At 32.6% G+C, this 17,251-nt stretch overlaps 1 protein-coding gene across 2 annotated transcripts in view; it reads right to left on the bottom strand.

Moving 5' to 3' along the window:
- LOC115877302 (discoidin domain-containing receptor 2-like) overlaps nucleotides 1–17,251 on the bottom strand; it is a 111,849-nt gene that overhangs the window by 36,886 nt on the left and 57,712 nt on the right. For both annotated transcript variants that reach the window (XM_030893436.1, XM_030893437.1), the window contains exons 3-4: nucleotides 4,501–4,687; nucleotides 556–661 (exon numbers count right to left, since the gene is read on the bottom strand). In XM_030893436.1, the coding sequence (XP_030749296.1) occupies nucleotides 556–661; nucleotides 4,501–4,576 (182 nt within the window). In that variant the 5' untranslated portion in view covers nucleotides 4,577–4,687. The remainder of the gene's footprint in view (nucleotides 1–555; nucleotides 662–4,500; nucleotides 4,688–17,251) is intronic.

The following is a 17,251-nucleotide window of genomic DNA, read 5'->3' as shown; positions in this document are numbered from 1 at the left end:
TTAAAACACTAATTTTTAATCAAGGAACTATGGTTTTATGGGAAAAACAATTTTGATCGTCTAATGTTGTCCTGGACGGTTAAAAGATGCCCAAATCATATTTTTAATCATATCTCAATTTTTTCAAACGGAACGAGGGTGGCTCATTAGCATATTTGGAAAATTCATTTTTTACGAATAATTTGATACCACACATAGACACATTTCATATTTCGAGTCAAAATTGTCGTTACATTTAGGACCTCTTACGATTCAAAAGTTGACATATGATATGTCATTCTATTGAGAGTGCCATTTTCTATCAAATAAAGTAAGAAATACGGGGGGTATGATTTAAAAATCAAAATTTGTATTCATTTCCGGTAAAACAGGAAGTGACCTAAAACAAATAAGTTGATCAATCCTAATTAATGTCATATACTAACACACCAAATCTCTTTTTTTAATATGAAAAAATAAAAAAGGTTTAGGGTTGAGCCATTTTGAGGTATATTTGATTTATTAAACTAGAAAATACATGTATCAATACTGCCACTTGTATAGATAGATACATACCTTCCACGATGGGGTCCAACGTGTCCATGATCGAATGACGAACTAGCTTTAATGTCATCGTCTTTAATGGTTCCACTTTCCATACCAAGAGGAGCAATGCATTGAGCTGCAAAAAATAGAAGTAACGTATTAATAAATAATTGTAAGGAAGCAATAATAATGTTATCTTTACTGTATTAGTTTTTCCTAAGTATAACGAGTTTTTTTTGGTTACAACAAAAGTTACCTGGACTTCAAACGGAGATTAACCTATTCATTGTCATACCACCTCACCCTCGTTTTTGTTTATACAGCTAATTGGCAATAAGTACCATTGTTGTATATTACTGCCGCTCTTTAACTTTTTTATTTCCAGTGTTTTTTGAACTCAATTCCAAACCGAAGGGTGGGGATAAAACATCTATTCAAAGAGCAGTACAGTTCATTACCATTCCGTATACCTTTGTATTGTATAGCGATCCTTTGATTTTTCGAAGCTCCGATGAAAGGGACCTTTTTATTTAAAAAGTTTTCGAGTTGGCTTGTCGTGCTGAATGAGGGCAACTTTTTGCCCTACGGAATCGAAGGGGAAAATTAAAGAGGCTACTCCATAGGGCAGTCGCTCAGTTAATTTTTGTATTTAACAAAACGGGAAAAGCGTTTGATTTCGTTTTTATCTGATTAATTCTGAATAAAATGGTTATACTCGCGATTGAATGGGAAAAATTTATGAATATTTTTTTATAAATCTTCACTATGCCCTTCCATTCTGGGGTACTTGCTGCGCGACAAAATTTGATCGTATTTTCAAACTTCAGAAGAGAGCAGTTCGATATTTATTAAGACTGAACAGTAGAACTCACTACCAGAATTTCTCTAAAAATTTCAAAATACTAGCTCTTCCTTCTTTATTCATTTTTGAATCCGTCTGCTTAATCCGCAAGCACATATCTGCTATTCCCGAAAGGCCATCTCACAACTATCCACTTAGGAATGCTATCAATACGGTACAATGCAAAAAAAATGTACAATCATCTGCCTTTGCATATCAAGTCATTTTCATTCTTTCCCGCATTTCGTAAAGCTCTGAAGTCATACTTACTGGAGAGAGCCCTATATGAAGTAAACAACTTTTCTGTTGATGTTTAATCATGAACAATTTTGAATTTTAAAATTTTGATCATCTCACACACTGGTTAAAGTTTAGTATTTAATATTTAATATTTTATAACTCTTACATGATTATATCCATTTATAATTTTCCTTTTTTTATTTGTAATTTCAATGACTTTTATTTTTTTGAATTGATTTGTATTGTATATTTTTTGTGCTTTTGTTTGTTTTGTAAATGCTTTGTCGATGAATCTATTTTGGCTTTTTGTACAATAAAGCGTTATTTATTATTATTTATTTAACGAGAAAAATTATTAATTTGACTTTCTATTAAATAGATTTTAATCAGTGTTGGGCAAAGTCCAAAACTAGCATAGGAAGGTTTCAAATTTTTAATTCATGATTTTACCAATGCTTATTCACGATCATGTTTTTGTCAATTTTACACATGTTTTATTTTTATCTTAAAAGCTATTAGAGATAGGTATACTTTAGCATAATAGAAAAATTATGTGATATGAAAGTAGTTTCCAAAAATGTAATAATATACCGGGTGTTCCATTTAAAATAAGAAAGATGCTACCACTTTTAGTATGAAGCGGCAACACTGCAACCTAACCTAACTAAAATATTTTAGATGGATGGAGCAGGTGCCTTTATGTAAAAATCCAAATTTTTAAAACAAAATCTATCACCGGTTCTCCATAAACGTGTAAATGTCTTCAACTGTTAAAATTTAAATATGTGTTTTACATAAGATACAAGATGTTCTATCACCAATGTAGCAGCCTAAAATAATTTCTTATTTTTGCGCTACATCTCTAGCAGAATTTAAGCAAATAATGCCCATCCCTAGTCGGTACCGCTGCAATTTTGGTAGTACCGTGTATGCCGTTCGATGTGGTGGCGCAGGGTTGCCATTTATATTATTATTTAAATTTTTCTTTAAATGTTATTAATAACTTTCCTAAAGTTTCCTTATTTCGAGCACAGTTTGGTGTGTGTTGATTTTTTGTCTTCAAAAGATAATCTCTGACAGAATTTTAACATTTTATTCGGATTTTTCGACACTTCCATTTCAACCACTGGAATCACCAAGTCCCAGGGTGGTTCTCGTCTTTTTGAAAAGTTTTTTGGTATCATTGTATGTGGCGGAGAATAGCCCTGCGAGTAAGTTATAGTTTTTTCTTTTACTTTCTTTCATATACTTAGAGAAAAAATCATTTATTATAGGTGTGTTCCTTACCAACTTAAGGGGAAGATTTGACATTTTGGGAGTTTTTTGGAGTAATATTTTGGAGTAATTTTTCGGACGAGTTTTTTTTAAGAAGATTTAGCAGTAGTTTTTTTTGAGCCGAAGATTTTGAGCAGTTTTGGGTTTTTCTGAATGGTTTTGTGAAGGTTCCCTGTTGGAGGCTGGTGTGAAATTGACGAGTTTTCCCTTTTTCCGCAAATTTCCAAGTTTTCTGATGATTTGAAGCAGTTACGTAATGGATATGAGCCCAAGTACGATACCAAATCAGCACTGATTGACTACAGCTTCAGAGCAAAAGCTAAGTACTCACTTACGTTTTGCTTTAGAATCTTTTTGCCTTTTTCTTAACTTTCTACTGAAACTTACCTTATATTGAAACCTCTTTTTTGATGAAACTTAAACAAACGATTACGTTTGATGATTTATATTTAGTAATATTTAATTTAAGTTTCGCTATATCAATATAATATTAAGTTATTGTTTTTTTAAATGACCTTTTAATTCACTTTCAAACTGGAGTTATTTAATTATTAATAAATGTACATAGTTTTTTATTAAATTTTGTTGTTTTAATTTGAGATATATCATTACTGAACATCTTTAGCCTGTGGTAATTTTCTTAATTTTTTAAATATCACCTTAACTTGGCTTAAATTAAGTGGTGCCCAACAATATGCAAAAATAATTAAATGAACCTACACCTATTGTTCACCAGACGAAGAGCAGCCGTACGCTGCGGTTTTCTTTTTAATTTTTACCATCTTTTTTTATAATTTTTCCTAACCTTTTAAAAAGTCGCCGCACCACTTTAGACCCTCGTATTGCATAAAAAACACTTACTTGTGTGTTGGAAATGAAATCAAAAGTCGGGGAAAGACAGAAATTGATTTAACAATGCCATTTATTGCCAATTATCTATATTTATTAATAAACAAGTCGGGAGAGCATATGGCCCCATAAAAATTAATATTGGCCAGTTTATCTCGAGTGAGTTTTCCCCCTATCTTTACATTTGGCAGAGGTACATAAATATCAATATTGAGCGGCGTTGCCGTATTTCAACACAGATTGTATGGTGCTAATACTGCTAAAGGTTGATTCTATACCTTCCGTTTCCATTCCATATCCATTCCATATCCGTTCCGTATTTTTATTGTATTGACGCTATACGCTTCCGTTTCGTATCAGTTCCATACTTTTTATTGTACAATTTATTTTTTATCATTTCGAAAGTTTTATTTTAAAAATTTGTATCTTTTGAAAAACGTAATAGATTTACATTAAGAGGTGAAAGAATAAATAAATATCTGCAAAATTTTAACAGAGCTGGTACAAATATAGGAACTTGACAATGCTGTTTCCGATACGCTTCAGTTCGTCCGCCAAAAAATGTATGTAAGGAAAGGATATGGAACGGAAGGGAAACGGAACGGATAGTGTCCATTGTTCTATTTATTTACATAATATAATGTTTTATGTAAACGGAAGGTAGCGGATACGGAAGATATAGTGAGAATCAACATTTTTAGTTAAAGAAAAGTTAATTATATTTTTTGGTTTGGATTAGAGATAAAATAATAAACTTATTATATACTTACAGGGTTCGATACTCCTCACTTCCGTCAAAAAAAGCGGCAACACCGCCACTATCGTCCAGGGCCCCACTAGCCTCATCCTTGTCCTTGTTCCCCTTTCTTCCCTATTTTTTCTCCCCTATTTTTGCAGAACTCTTACCCTTTTCGGCGTATCCAGACGGCTGGATGCACGTCAAAAATTCATTCTTGGCTGGAACAAAAGATAAAATTTTTTAGGTCAGTGCATAGACATTTTCGAGGTATATAAAAATTAAAAAAAATTGTTACGTGTAATTTTCTACAAATTTTCTGTAAATCAAAGAAATATTTCTATGAATAGAATATGCGGTTATAAATAAGTACTAATTTCGTACGAAATACAAGCAGAATTTTCTTTATACAACCCTAGTTTCGTAATAGCACCTCAAATTAATGCAACTCCTCAAAAGACTTGATTTATTAAAACCAGACAGTACAAATCTTGGTCCAGAGCCAGTACTGGGAATACCAAAATGTATAACCCGTTGTAACCGTTGTGCACTAAAACTCTGGATCAGGGAAAAGCACAATGTCCATTGGAGAAACAGACAGGGGCACAGGCAAGGATCTAGCTCTAAAACCGCAAAAGAAATGCTAATGCTAAGCAGGAAAATCATAACTCTCATGATTCATTTTCATATCTCCCTAAAGCAAATGAGAATTTACACCAGTTTCTTCTTCACGCCCGTAGCATTAGATGAGTTCCGTAGTACAATTAAAAGTATTAAAAACAAATCCTCATCTGGGACTGATGGGCTTACTCTCAAAATGTTCTCCGAACTTCCGGAATGCACATTAATCCATCTAACTACTTTAATTAACGAGTCATTCCATAAAGAACTCATTCAATTAACGAGTCATTCCAAATTTTTTTTTTAATCGGCAATTGTATACAAGACCTTCAAGAAATGGTTAAGAAGGTAAGAGAACAGAGCAAAGCAATGGGCTTACACATCAAGGCTCTCCAGGCACCCAAATACGATTGAAAACTCCAATATAACATTTAATACAAGGTTCAAAAAAAGAGTAGATACATTTATAAGAACTTATACATTAGGCTCTTCGAAAATTGGACATCAGACAAAAAAATTAAATGTCCGAAAAAAATAATCGAAAGGAATAATGAAGCAATGGAAAATATTATTACAAACATCCATTAGCGGATATGCATTAGAAGAAGAATATGTTCCTTAATATTCAGATTAAAAAGTATTTAGTTAGTTAGCGTCTCTTCTCTGTTTTGTTATACTATTCCTCAGGCTAGTTTCTCATAAACATTCTGGATAAAGGTAATACAGCTTTTGAAACAGTTTTAGACATATTGTTCTACGAACTATTGACTATTATTATTTACTTTTTCTGCTTCCTTGCCAAACCAACCTCTATAAATAACATTAAAATAACAGCAATTTTTTAATAAAATTAATATTTGTTGTTGCGCTTGGTAAAGAGGAAATACAAGACGGTCAAAGCCTATTTATAGCCCTCGTTAGCACATTTAACACTCAAGTAAGTCTAAATCTCTAATAAAGAGAAGGCATTGGCGCCACGAAATTACCACCAGTAAGCTTATATCAGACAATTGCCTTATTTTTACCGTTTTAAATCATAAAAGCAGCCACATCCGGTGCATATGTATTTTTCAATCTTATTTATGACTCAATCGTCATGGGTCAAAAATAATTCCAGGAAAAACATTTTTATATTGGCGTTACAGAGAATTATAAATGTCGAATTTCGGCTGCAATTTTTTTTCGAAACGGTCTTTTGTTACATGCCGCGCGTGTTTTGTATTCGCCAAAAATACTTGCCGAGGCGTGCTGTCGCATACTAATCAACCGGTATGCTTGTGTGCAGATTATTTTGGGTGTAAATCGAGTTTGCAGTCGGTTCGAACATCAAAAAAATAGTCTTGATTATAAGCAGACGTGTTCTAAACGTGAGTTGGAAGTAAACGCTAGTTTCATTTGTATATGCTTTATCAAATTTTAGAATCCAGGTTAATTATTAGATTCCATACACTTCCTGGATAGAGGTATGCCATAAGTTAGCACACATAACTTTGTTTCTATATGGGTACGACATATTTTTTTTTAACTTATTTCTTTCTAGAATAGATCTCCTCAAAATAGGGTTACCAGACGTTCGGATTAATCCGGACACGTCCGGATTTTCACTACTTCTGGTTGGGTCTGGGCGGATTTCTCATAAGCGTCCGGATTTTAATGTTCCATTAAGAAATGTCACAATAATGCAAAATAATATATTAGTTTTAATAGATTTAGTTACTTAAAAAATCGTCGATAAATTCAGCAGTGCAAATTCATTGTTTTACTTCGTAAGTTTTAAGTTTTGAAAGTTGTAAATGTATTTTTTTTTCAAACGTCACAAAAGTATTAAGTAATTTTTGCGACATGATTGACAACGTAATTATAACGCCTAGGCTTAAAAGTAAAGCACTTTTACGCCTAAGGACAAAGTACGAAATATATTACAACATAGTGTCAAATTCAACGAGCGTAACCATAGTTTCTCGATATACGTATAACTACGACACCCGCCGTAGAAATGTTAATATTGTCAATATCGGGCAGAGTTACAAAGATTTAGCCGTTTAGGAGAGTACTGCTTTAAATAGAAAATTGATTAAAATAAAAAAAAATCCTGTTAAAATCAAAAAATGTGATTAAAATTAAAAAAAATCGATTTTTAAAATTATTTTAAATCATGATTTTTTTTGCACCCTGATTATACAGGGTGTCCCTGAAATGAGTGCAAATATTTTAAGGGGTGGTAGATCTGGTCAAAAGAAACATATTTTCTCTTTACCATTTTTAAAATAAATTGAAAATAACCGAGTTATTTAAGTTTGAAAGTTTTAAAAATAAATTGCCACATTTTGAGAGCCGCCGGGGGAAATCGGCAATTTCCCGGATCCTTGTTCGCCGCCCGCTGTTGCCGCGACTAGAAAGTCTTAAAAACTACTTGCAAAATTCCATAACACTAAGTGGATGATCGCCAGTAGCCATACTTCCCACATTTCCCAGATTAAATTAAAAGAAAAAAAACTTACCAAACATTAAAAAAGGATATCCCGATAGAAGATCGATATAATTGCAAAATTTTCTTTTTTTTCCATTTTACCAGTCCTAAAACTGCCCTTAACACTACTCTTAACTTCACTACAGTTCTTAACAACACTTGAACTTTGATGCCACCTGAGGATCCAAACTTCCAAAATCCCTCAAATGCTGAAACATACTCACAGCTCACAGAGTTTACACTTGATAACGGTAAGTGATCCTTCTGACCGAAATGTTGGGTTAATCAAAATAAATAAAGACAATGGAAGTCCGAAATTCTTTTACTTTCAATATACTCACAAAGGTTCGAGCATTCGTAATCTGTCTATTCGAATACTCTTCGGAATAAAGCCTCTTAGCTTCCACCTTCTTCGGATTTGTATAGGCCATCGCGATTTACCGATACCGATACCGATTACCGACACAAAAATATGCACTAACGAACATTTTAAACACAATCTCCGATATCTTTCTGGAGTTTTAAAAGCTCGATACTATTAGATCGATTTCTGATAGTCGAACGTGCTGATCATCTTATTTATTAACCAAAATTAAACTCAAATCAATTAAGCAGCGACATCTATAGAATAACGGATTAAGCTTTTTTTTGTGAACGGACAATCGGCACTGTGGCGCGCAAGGCAAGTCGTATTAGACGGGAGCGGTAGAGGGCCCTACTGGTCTTAACGGTATTTACGATTCCTCGGGGGTTCCCAAAATCATTTAAAGAATATAAACAAACCAAAATCAACGTATGTTGTACGTGTATTCGTGTATCGTGCGTGTATCGCGTAAATTTTTGGCACTTTTGGTGTAAAATCATTAATTTTCTTTTGTGGGAGAGTTCAGTAAAGGTTGGTAGAGGTTTTCAGTTGTTATTAAAGCAAGTTTTTTAACACTTTTTGTTGTATTTGTGAGTGTAGTGTTTAATTATTATGTGAAACATTTTAAATAATATTTTGCAAGTGATAGATTTGTGATGTTCAGATTATTAGATATTTGGGGTGTATGTGTAATGGTATATGTTGGATAAAAATACTGATCAATTTTCATCAAAAGGGTAAGCTCTAACTTAATATTTAAAGATTATAATTGTTGATTGAAACGATTGAAAAAAATTCCTAATATGGCGAAAAAAGAAGCTCTAATAATTTATTTTTTCAGCCTACTCAACTGTAAAAATTATTTAAAACATTGAGCGTTTTCCTAAAATTTGTATAGCAATGCCCACTAATATGAATAAATTTAGTTTTCGTATTTTTCTATAGAAACTTATGGCGGGTTTATACAACATAATCGTAATCATAATCACAATTTTAGTCACAATCATAAAAGTTAAAACCATTATTTTAGATACGACCGTTTATACATCGCAGTCGCAATCATAAGCATAATTTAATAACCTTGAAGTTCGTAAATTTTAACTTTTTTGATTGTGATTACGACAAAAATCGGTTAGGGGGCATTATTTATTTATTTTTTATTTTAATGTTTAATTATTATGATAATTTTCGTGTTTAAAAAACCTGAGTAATACAATTTAAACAAAAATACACTCTAAAATGATGAAATAGAAAAATAAGAAAATTAGGTTACTTTATCAACTGTATTTACATTCCAAGTTATGAATGCGACTATGTTGTATAAACGCATATTTAAATTGTGATTGTGACTGGGCTTATGCTTAAGACAAAAATTATGATTCTGATTACCACTATGTTGTAGCCCATTAAAATTATTACTGTGAATTTATAAACATTTAGAATGTTGGTATGGTAGGAAGTGGCAACATTGCATTCTCTCCGAGATTCTCTATATGCACGGTAAACGAATTTCCGGAGAGTGAACAGTGGCACTCAAAAGTTTTTCAAACTTTTCCGGAAAATGTCAAGAAAAATATAAAATTTTCAACATTTTTTTTCGCAAAAAAAACCTCATAGGCGTGTTTCTGGGGTTGAACTATACTACCAATTAAAATATTTGCACTCATTTCTGGGACACCCTGTATATATTTTTTTTAAAAACCGGTTATTGTTAAGTATAGACTGTTTGATATAAAATAATTTAACTGAAACCTATTGATTTATTTCTTCAACATACCATTTATTCTCTGCAATCACAAACACCTTATTCTCTGCAATCACAAATCATTTAGCATCGATTTTATTCATTTCACGCGCCTTTCTTGTATGTACTTCTTCTAACGTCGAATCAATCATCCCACCGGATACGTCTCTTTCAACATTTGCATTCGGTCGACGGATTCCTATAAGTCGCCTAGCGCCGATTCTTCGTCAGGATTTAGCCGTGTTTTTGCTTTGAATGCCGCCTCGCCTCATTACCGAGGACCGTCGATTTGCATACCGATAGAGATGACCGTTCTTTTAATATCGGAATTTTTCTTTATCTGTTATTTTAATTAAAACATTGTATTCAAGGGAATTTTATACAGTACCCGGCAATAGTGCGTCGGACCTCTGTAGTAGCGATGGGAACTATCGAATGAATTAGACTATCGAATGGTTACTGAATGAATGATTTCAACTATCGAATGGTTTCATTCGAATAAAATCATTCATTCATTTGTATACTAAAGCATATGTGACAACCTCGCCGTGCGACTAAATGGTTATCGTTAAGCCACGACTATCGAATGCTTTTGATAAATGAAATTTAGTATTCGTTTGATTTTTGTGTGCGTCAGTGCATTATTAGTTCTTGCAAATTTTTATAACTTGCCTTCTAAATACTGTGCTATTTTTGCGTTTATTAAAATATTTAAAATACTAAAGTAGTAGTGTTTTTTTTAAATTGACGATTCTGTGCGTGTGCAGGTGGTCAAAATTTTTCCGAAAATTTGTGTGATTTTCCGATCTTTCAATTATTATTATGCGGTATATGGTTTATTTTTTTAATGGAAAATTTTGAGAAGTAACAATTTTTCAGAGAGATGAGGTGAACTTACAAATAATTTTAAAAATACATATGTATTTGTATTTTAGATGTTTTAGTAATATGAATTAGTTGAACTTAATAATCATATTTAAGTAATGTGGTAATGTGGTTATCGAAGTAAAAAAAAAATAAATGGTTATCGAAGTCAAATTTTGGGATGAGAAAATTAAATTGATTGATTAAAGTTTTACACGTGCCAATTTAAAAAAAAGTTAACCATATTTGTATTTTGTTTATGCTAATTCTCTTAAATGTAGATTTTTGCGAAGAAATATTTCATTTATTTTTTAAACTAAATGCCAGTAAAAGCAAATACTATTTTCAAATACTAATACAAAGTAATAAAATGTAATACACATATATAATTTTGATTTCTAATTTTTTATTTATATTTTTCTTCTATTACACAGAAAATTAATAAATATGTTTATATTTCATGATTTTAAAATTTGTTGTTAATATAACAAATTAGTTCTGTAATTATTATTATTTAATAAACCAACGTTGCCACAAAAAATTTAGAGACTATATTATTTTTAAATAGGATTTAATATAAATAATTTTGACTTCTAATTTGTTGTTTATATTTTGCTACTACTTAAAAAAATGTTTATATTAAATGATTTTAAATTTTGGTGTTAATAGGTATAACAAATTATTACTGTTATTATTATTTATTAAACCAGTTTTGCTTAAAAACATTAAAAATCATTTTCCTACATCCAAAATAAAAAGTATTATTGAAGTGTAACAACAGAATATTAATAAAAAAATGCAAAATATACAGTCATACTATCCCTAACTAACTATAATACCAAAGAATAATATTCTTTGCTAATACCAACTAATACGAATATACGGCAACAGCGCCGTTCATAATGTATTTTTGTGTAAATACTAGCCCCTCAATAAAAAAAATAATGTGTCCTTATCTTTATCTGACTCAAAATCAAAGATGCCGGCTTTTTTTATACCATTGCCACCGACCGCCGACCGCTATCGGGTTTCTAAGAAAGAAACCTACGTCGCTGGGCGACAATTAAAATCCAGTTTATATTTTACTATAATCGATCCTGACGAATAAATGAATTTTACAAATGAATGAATTTTATAAATGAATGGTTTTTGTTGCCGAATTAATATATTTCAAGGCAGATGACGCATCTATTCGATATTTTTATTCGAATAGTTTTCGACGAATGTTTTCTTACTAGCTATCGAATTATTCGAATGAATTGCAACTATCGAATGTTTCGATAGTATTCATTCGATAGTTCCCACTACTACTCTGTAGCTCCTAAAATAAAAAACTTAGCTATTTTGTTTAAGTGGAAACCTAAAGTTTGTATTAGGATATATTTCAGGAAAATAATGAGAATTATTGGGAAAACTGGAAATCGTCCGATTTTCACCAAAATTGGTATACACCCTATTTTGAGGTCGTAGATTACGAATCTGAACTTTTTTCTTTGCGGTCTCTTACCGTTTTTTCAGAAAAAAACGGAAAATAATTTCAACATTGAATTTTTCTTTATTTCGGTCTTATAAAGTAATAATTTCACTATATTTTCATTATATTATAGTTTATCTAAAAGCCACACTTGATTGAGGATAGAAAAATGTCCAAAATTTTACTGAAAACAATTTTCTTAACAAAATAACAAAGAAAATTGAGACCAGACGGAAGTTTGACATTACATATATCCTTCTTTCTCCAACTCCCAGTTGATGACATACCAAGAATTTACAACTTTGAGAAACACCTCACTCTAGTATTGAGTAATAAAAAGGATTGGAAATACTTACTCAGCATATAAAAGAGCATACCATCACGTGGTTTACTGATGCTTCCAAAACCAAATCAGGGACAGAGAGAGGAGTATTTGGGCCGAAAACTAAATACTCCGAACCAATGGGCACCTACCCCAGTACCCTTCAGGCAGAAATTTACGCTATCAAAAGATGCGTACAATTTATCTATAGGAATATAGATAAATTGTAGGAATAGAATAGGAACTATCGAAAACAGGAAATTGCCATCCTATCCGATAGTCAAGCAGCGCTTAACGCGATTAACTCAGTAACCATCAATTCGAAGTTGGTCAAAGAATGCCTAGAGAAGCTCAACAAATTAGACAAAGAAAATAAAGTCCTCCTACTCTGGGTATTTGCTCACCAAGGTATAGGAGGCAATGAAAAAGCAAATGATCTAGCTAGAAAAGGAGCGAACACTCCACTGACTGGACCAGAACCGTTCTGTTTTCCAAACGGGAACCAACTAAAAGCGGAACTGAAGAATCTGGAAGACTCCATCCGTAACTTGGAATGGGTGTCCTCCAACGGTCTAAGACACTCGAAAATGTTCCTCAGAACTTACGACCGAGAAAAATCAAAGGTTTTCCTTGATTTAAGTAAAAACAATCTTCGGATTGTCACGGGGTTTCTAACAGGACACTGTCTCCTCCTCAGTAGGCTGAAACTGAGAAATAACGGCGAATGCAGATTTTGTGGGGAAAATGGGGAAACACCAGAAGACCTTATCACTGAGTGCGCCGAGACGACGACCATTCGTGCCATGAACCTTGGTACGTCTGATGTCGGGAATGGAGAGCTGGCCTCTGTGGAGCCGTCTCAGATACTGGCTTTTGTTAAAGCTCTGAGACTGTATGATGAGTTATAACTCGTTATAACTCAAGAAAGGGGAACACACAATAGATCTATATGGTCGCGGTGATTAACTCCCCTCCTAAACATTCTACATTCTACATTCATCCTTCTTTCTCTCTCCTATGCTATGTAATGAGAGAGACAAATATATTCTAAACCTAATCTAGAAATTTGAAAATTTACAACGTTGCCATAGGTATCTTCTATTTTTTCGGGTGATCAGGCATTTTAAATAAATTACCTATTATCCACAAAGTTACGCGGAAGAGTTTTGATTGCATTGGTTTCAACATCTATGCGGAGAGTGTTAATCTTTTGTTGTTATATTATACCAAACAAAGATTAACCCCCTCAGCAAAGAAGTTATATAAAATATAAAGACTATTTATAACCACGAAGTTGCACGAAAGAGTTTCTATGATTTTTCTCGGTTGTAGGTCCTATGATATTCTCTTAATAATGCCTTTTACTTCATTTTGTTTTAAGCAAAATTCCAAGACAAAGTGTTTAATGGACCAAGCGAATATAATACCGGTCCATAAAACTTTGGAATAAAAAGAAAAACACCGGTTTTTCGAAAGTAAAACTATAAAAACTCACATTTTCACGTGGATCGGTGATCGCGAAGCTGTTCTCGCTAAAAGCCTGATCGTGTCGATTGAAATTCAGAAAATCGTCCGGCATCACGTTCCCGACGTGCCTTAGCATACCGATCGAACGTCGTCTGGCTGGAAATTAGACCATGAATTGGTACTAGAACTCTGCGTAATCCATATGACTCACTGAATGCCTCAATGGGGGAAATGATTTAGGTTAAGAACATAGTGGAGCCCAATGACTAAAGAATCCAAGGACAAATAACACTCGAGAGCAAATTGTGACGATGTCACCAAACAGTGCCGTAGCACAAATTTTTCTTAACCTAGCTGTTTGAAGCAATATTTATATTTTTTGATAATTGTTTTGACTACGCCTATGGTGTATCATCCTAACTAATTACGAAAAAAACGTATTAAAATGTTAACAAAAGGTACAAAACTAGTATCGACGTATAGCACATATCAAGTACATATAGATGTTAATTGAAATTGAAGAATAATTATTGAATTCAATAAGAAAACGCTAAAAAGTTGGAGTGGACTGTTTATTTACCTATGAAACGTAACTCCTGGCTCTTTCTTATCGCTGCTGCTTTTACACTTGAAAGCTCAACAACTAATCACCATTGTAATTAAGTTTATACAAAGTTTACTACACACAAACTGTTAAAAATCGCTAAAACTGTCGCTGGTGACCAAATGATGACTCATTGTTTGCCACCAAAAGAAAGGTCTCTCAGGTCACAAATTCTGCTGCAGCCCGTATAGGGGCGTTACATGTCCTGATATTCTTTAGTCATTGGTGGAGCTAGGTGGATGACACTTCATAGAACTGGTAATGGTTCAAAACTTGGCGACAAGTGATTTTCTAGGAATCTTCCTTACCGATAAATTATTGACAAGAGTGACAGATAAAACCTTGATGTTCTTTCAGTAATTGAGTTCATCTCTTTTTCTTTCTGAAGCGTGCGTTGAAAGGAGACAAAAACCATTTCTGGGACCCATAATATGTCATTCGAATACCACTTTTCTCCTTGTCGGGTCGTTGACGTTGACTTGTCGCCATTTTATTTCTTTTGTTTACACGCTGCAAATTTAATACATAAATTATTTAGGCAAATACAGGTTTTTGATAAAAACTCTTTGGATTAACGTGTAGGTAAGTGCTGATAAATAATTTTTTTATCTTAACATGCTCATTGTCATTCTCCTGATTTAGGTAACAGAAAAGGATCATCAAATCCAACTGAATTTTATGTCTTTTCATCCCAGGACCGATAGTAAAATATACATTTTATGGATACCTTCCTAAATATTAACGAGATGAGCCATCGGAAGAAACGGACCATAGTACAAAACAGAAAGGTGATCTATTTTCTTTCAACTTAGGATATTGAAATGATATACTTCGTCCTTCGGGAAGTGATAAAAACACTGAGCAGGACAAATGTAAAATAATAAAGCACTAGCTCGAAATTTATATTGGTTTCAAAACACGAACCAAAAATCGTATCTAGACTATAATATGCTCTGACATCTGGACATTCTCGAATCTTTTTTAATGGAAATCTGGCACCGAAATCGCCCTTCTAATTGGCCGTAAACTGCCATTTCCTGTTTTATTTAAGTACGTAATTGTTGTCTTGTAAGTGTGTGCTGGGTGCGTGTTATGCCGACCGACATAAACCGACGTAAAACGAGAAGAAAAAGGCGAAACGTCGAAGAACAGATTTCCCGTTGAGATTCGAAACGAGGCGTCAGAATATTGATTGGGTGGAGAGAGAAATAATGAAGGAATGCAGGTAAGATAATGAAATGGGAAAAGGCAAAAGAATAATGGATGTAGATGCTGCCAAAACGAATATTTTTGTACATTGATTTTCGTTGAATTCGTTTTAGACTCGTTTTTAATCTGAAGACTCCTTTTTAAACATTTACATTTTTCTTAATCATTAAAAATGAACTCCTTCTGTGGTCTGAAAGTGTTCGAGTGTTGTGATAGATCTCATAGTTGTTCTTTTCATAGGCATAGATTATTCTTCTTATTTTTCTCTGAAACGGCATGAGAATTTGGAAAAGTATGAACAGGACTACTCATTTTAGAACCAGCAAAAATTTTTATGAAGAACGTTTTTCTCAAAATGAGAGTAACGAAAAAAGTGTTTACTGTTGTAGAGACGTACAGTGTAGTATGAATTAATATCAAATCTAAAGAAAATTACGAAATTCTTAAAATTGTCCAAATTGCATCAGAAAATCTATTGCTAAAGCACTTCATCACAGAAATAATATCTGTAATTTGTTTATATTAAATATTAGTTATTTGATTTTATTACAAGATAACTATTAATTTTGTTTACTTTTCATTGCATTAATCACATGTATTACTTAAATAAATATTATTTAAACTTACGAGTTACTAAATATAGTTTTAAATTACTATGAAGAACCACAATTATCTCTATTTAAAAATTGATTAAGCTGTATGTATAGATAACAGCTCAATAAATTATTATTTTATTACTACGAAATAATTAATTAGTCTTGTTGACTTTCCATTGCATAATAAAAATAATAATGTCGTTAAAGCTGAATATTCTAATTCAGATTACAGTTGGGGGTTGGAATCTTTGCTGTTACACAGTAAAATAAAACATTAAATCACGACAGTACACAAAAACGCCTTTACTTTTACACTGGACGCGCGTTTCGCTAACCATGTTAGCGACAGACTAAAGACATGTTAGAGACAGAGTAATACTGTTTTGATCATCTGCTTATGATGCTAACATGGTTAGCGAAACGCGCGTCCGGTGTAGAAGTATTTTGGTGTATTGTGGTGATTTAGTGTTTTATTTGGCTATTCTAATCCATATAGAGAAATCAATAAAATTTTTCTTCTTGTCTTGAAATAAAATTAAATAAAAATTCATTTGAAGAACACCTATACCTATCTGGCGGAGTCATTTCTTGAAAGAATCCTGGATATTCCGCCAGTGAAAGAGAAATATAAAAAATAAATATGAAAGTTATTTTTGTTGTAAATTATCACTGTCTAGAATCCAAACAGGAACCAGCTTGTCAGTACGATTTTTACTCGGTAAACAAAATTGCCTAACCAATAAAAAATACTTAACATTTCAGGGAGTTTGGTTGATTTGGTTTTGATATAAAAAAATAAAGAAAGAACTAATATTGGCAAAACACCTGAATTGATATTCATAAATCTCACAAAAAATATGTAAAGAATATGAACTTCCACTAGCTATAGACTTTATAGACTTTGAGAAGGCTTTCGACTATCCCAAGGCAATAATAGAATAGAAGCCCAAGCGAAAGAAGGTATTGACAGGCCCTCACAAAGAAGTCAAAGCAAGAGTAATGATATATAAAACTACGCGATATCCCCAAAGCTGTTTACAGCAACACTAG

Source organism: Sitophilus oryzae, unplaced genomic scaffold, assembly GCF_002938485.1.
Source record: "Sitophilus oryzae breed Bouriz unplaced genomic scaffold, Soryzae_2.0 scaffold_1443_pilon_pilon, whole genome shotgun sequence".
Taxonomy (NCBI): Eukaryota; Metazoa; Arthropoda; class Insecta; order Coleoptera; family Curculionidae; genus Sitophilus; species Sitophilus oryzae.
This window is presented reverse-complemented; position numbering and strand designations above follow the sequence as displayed.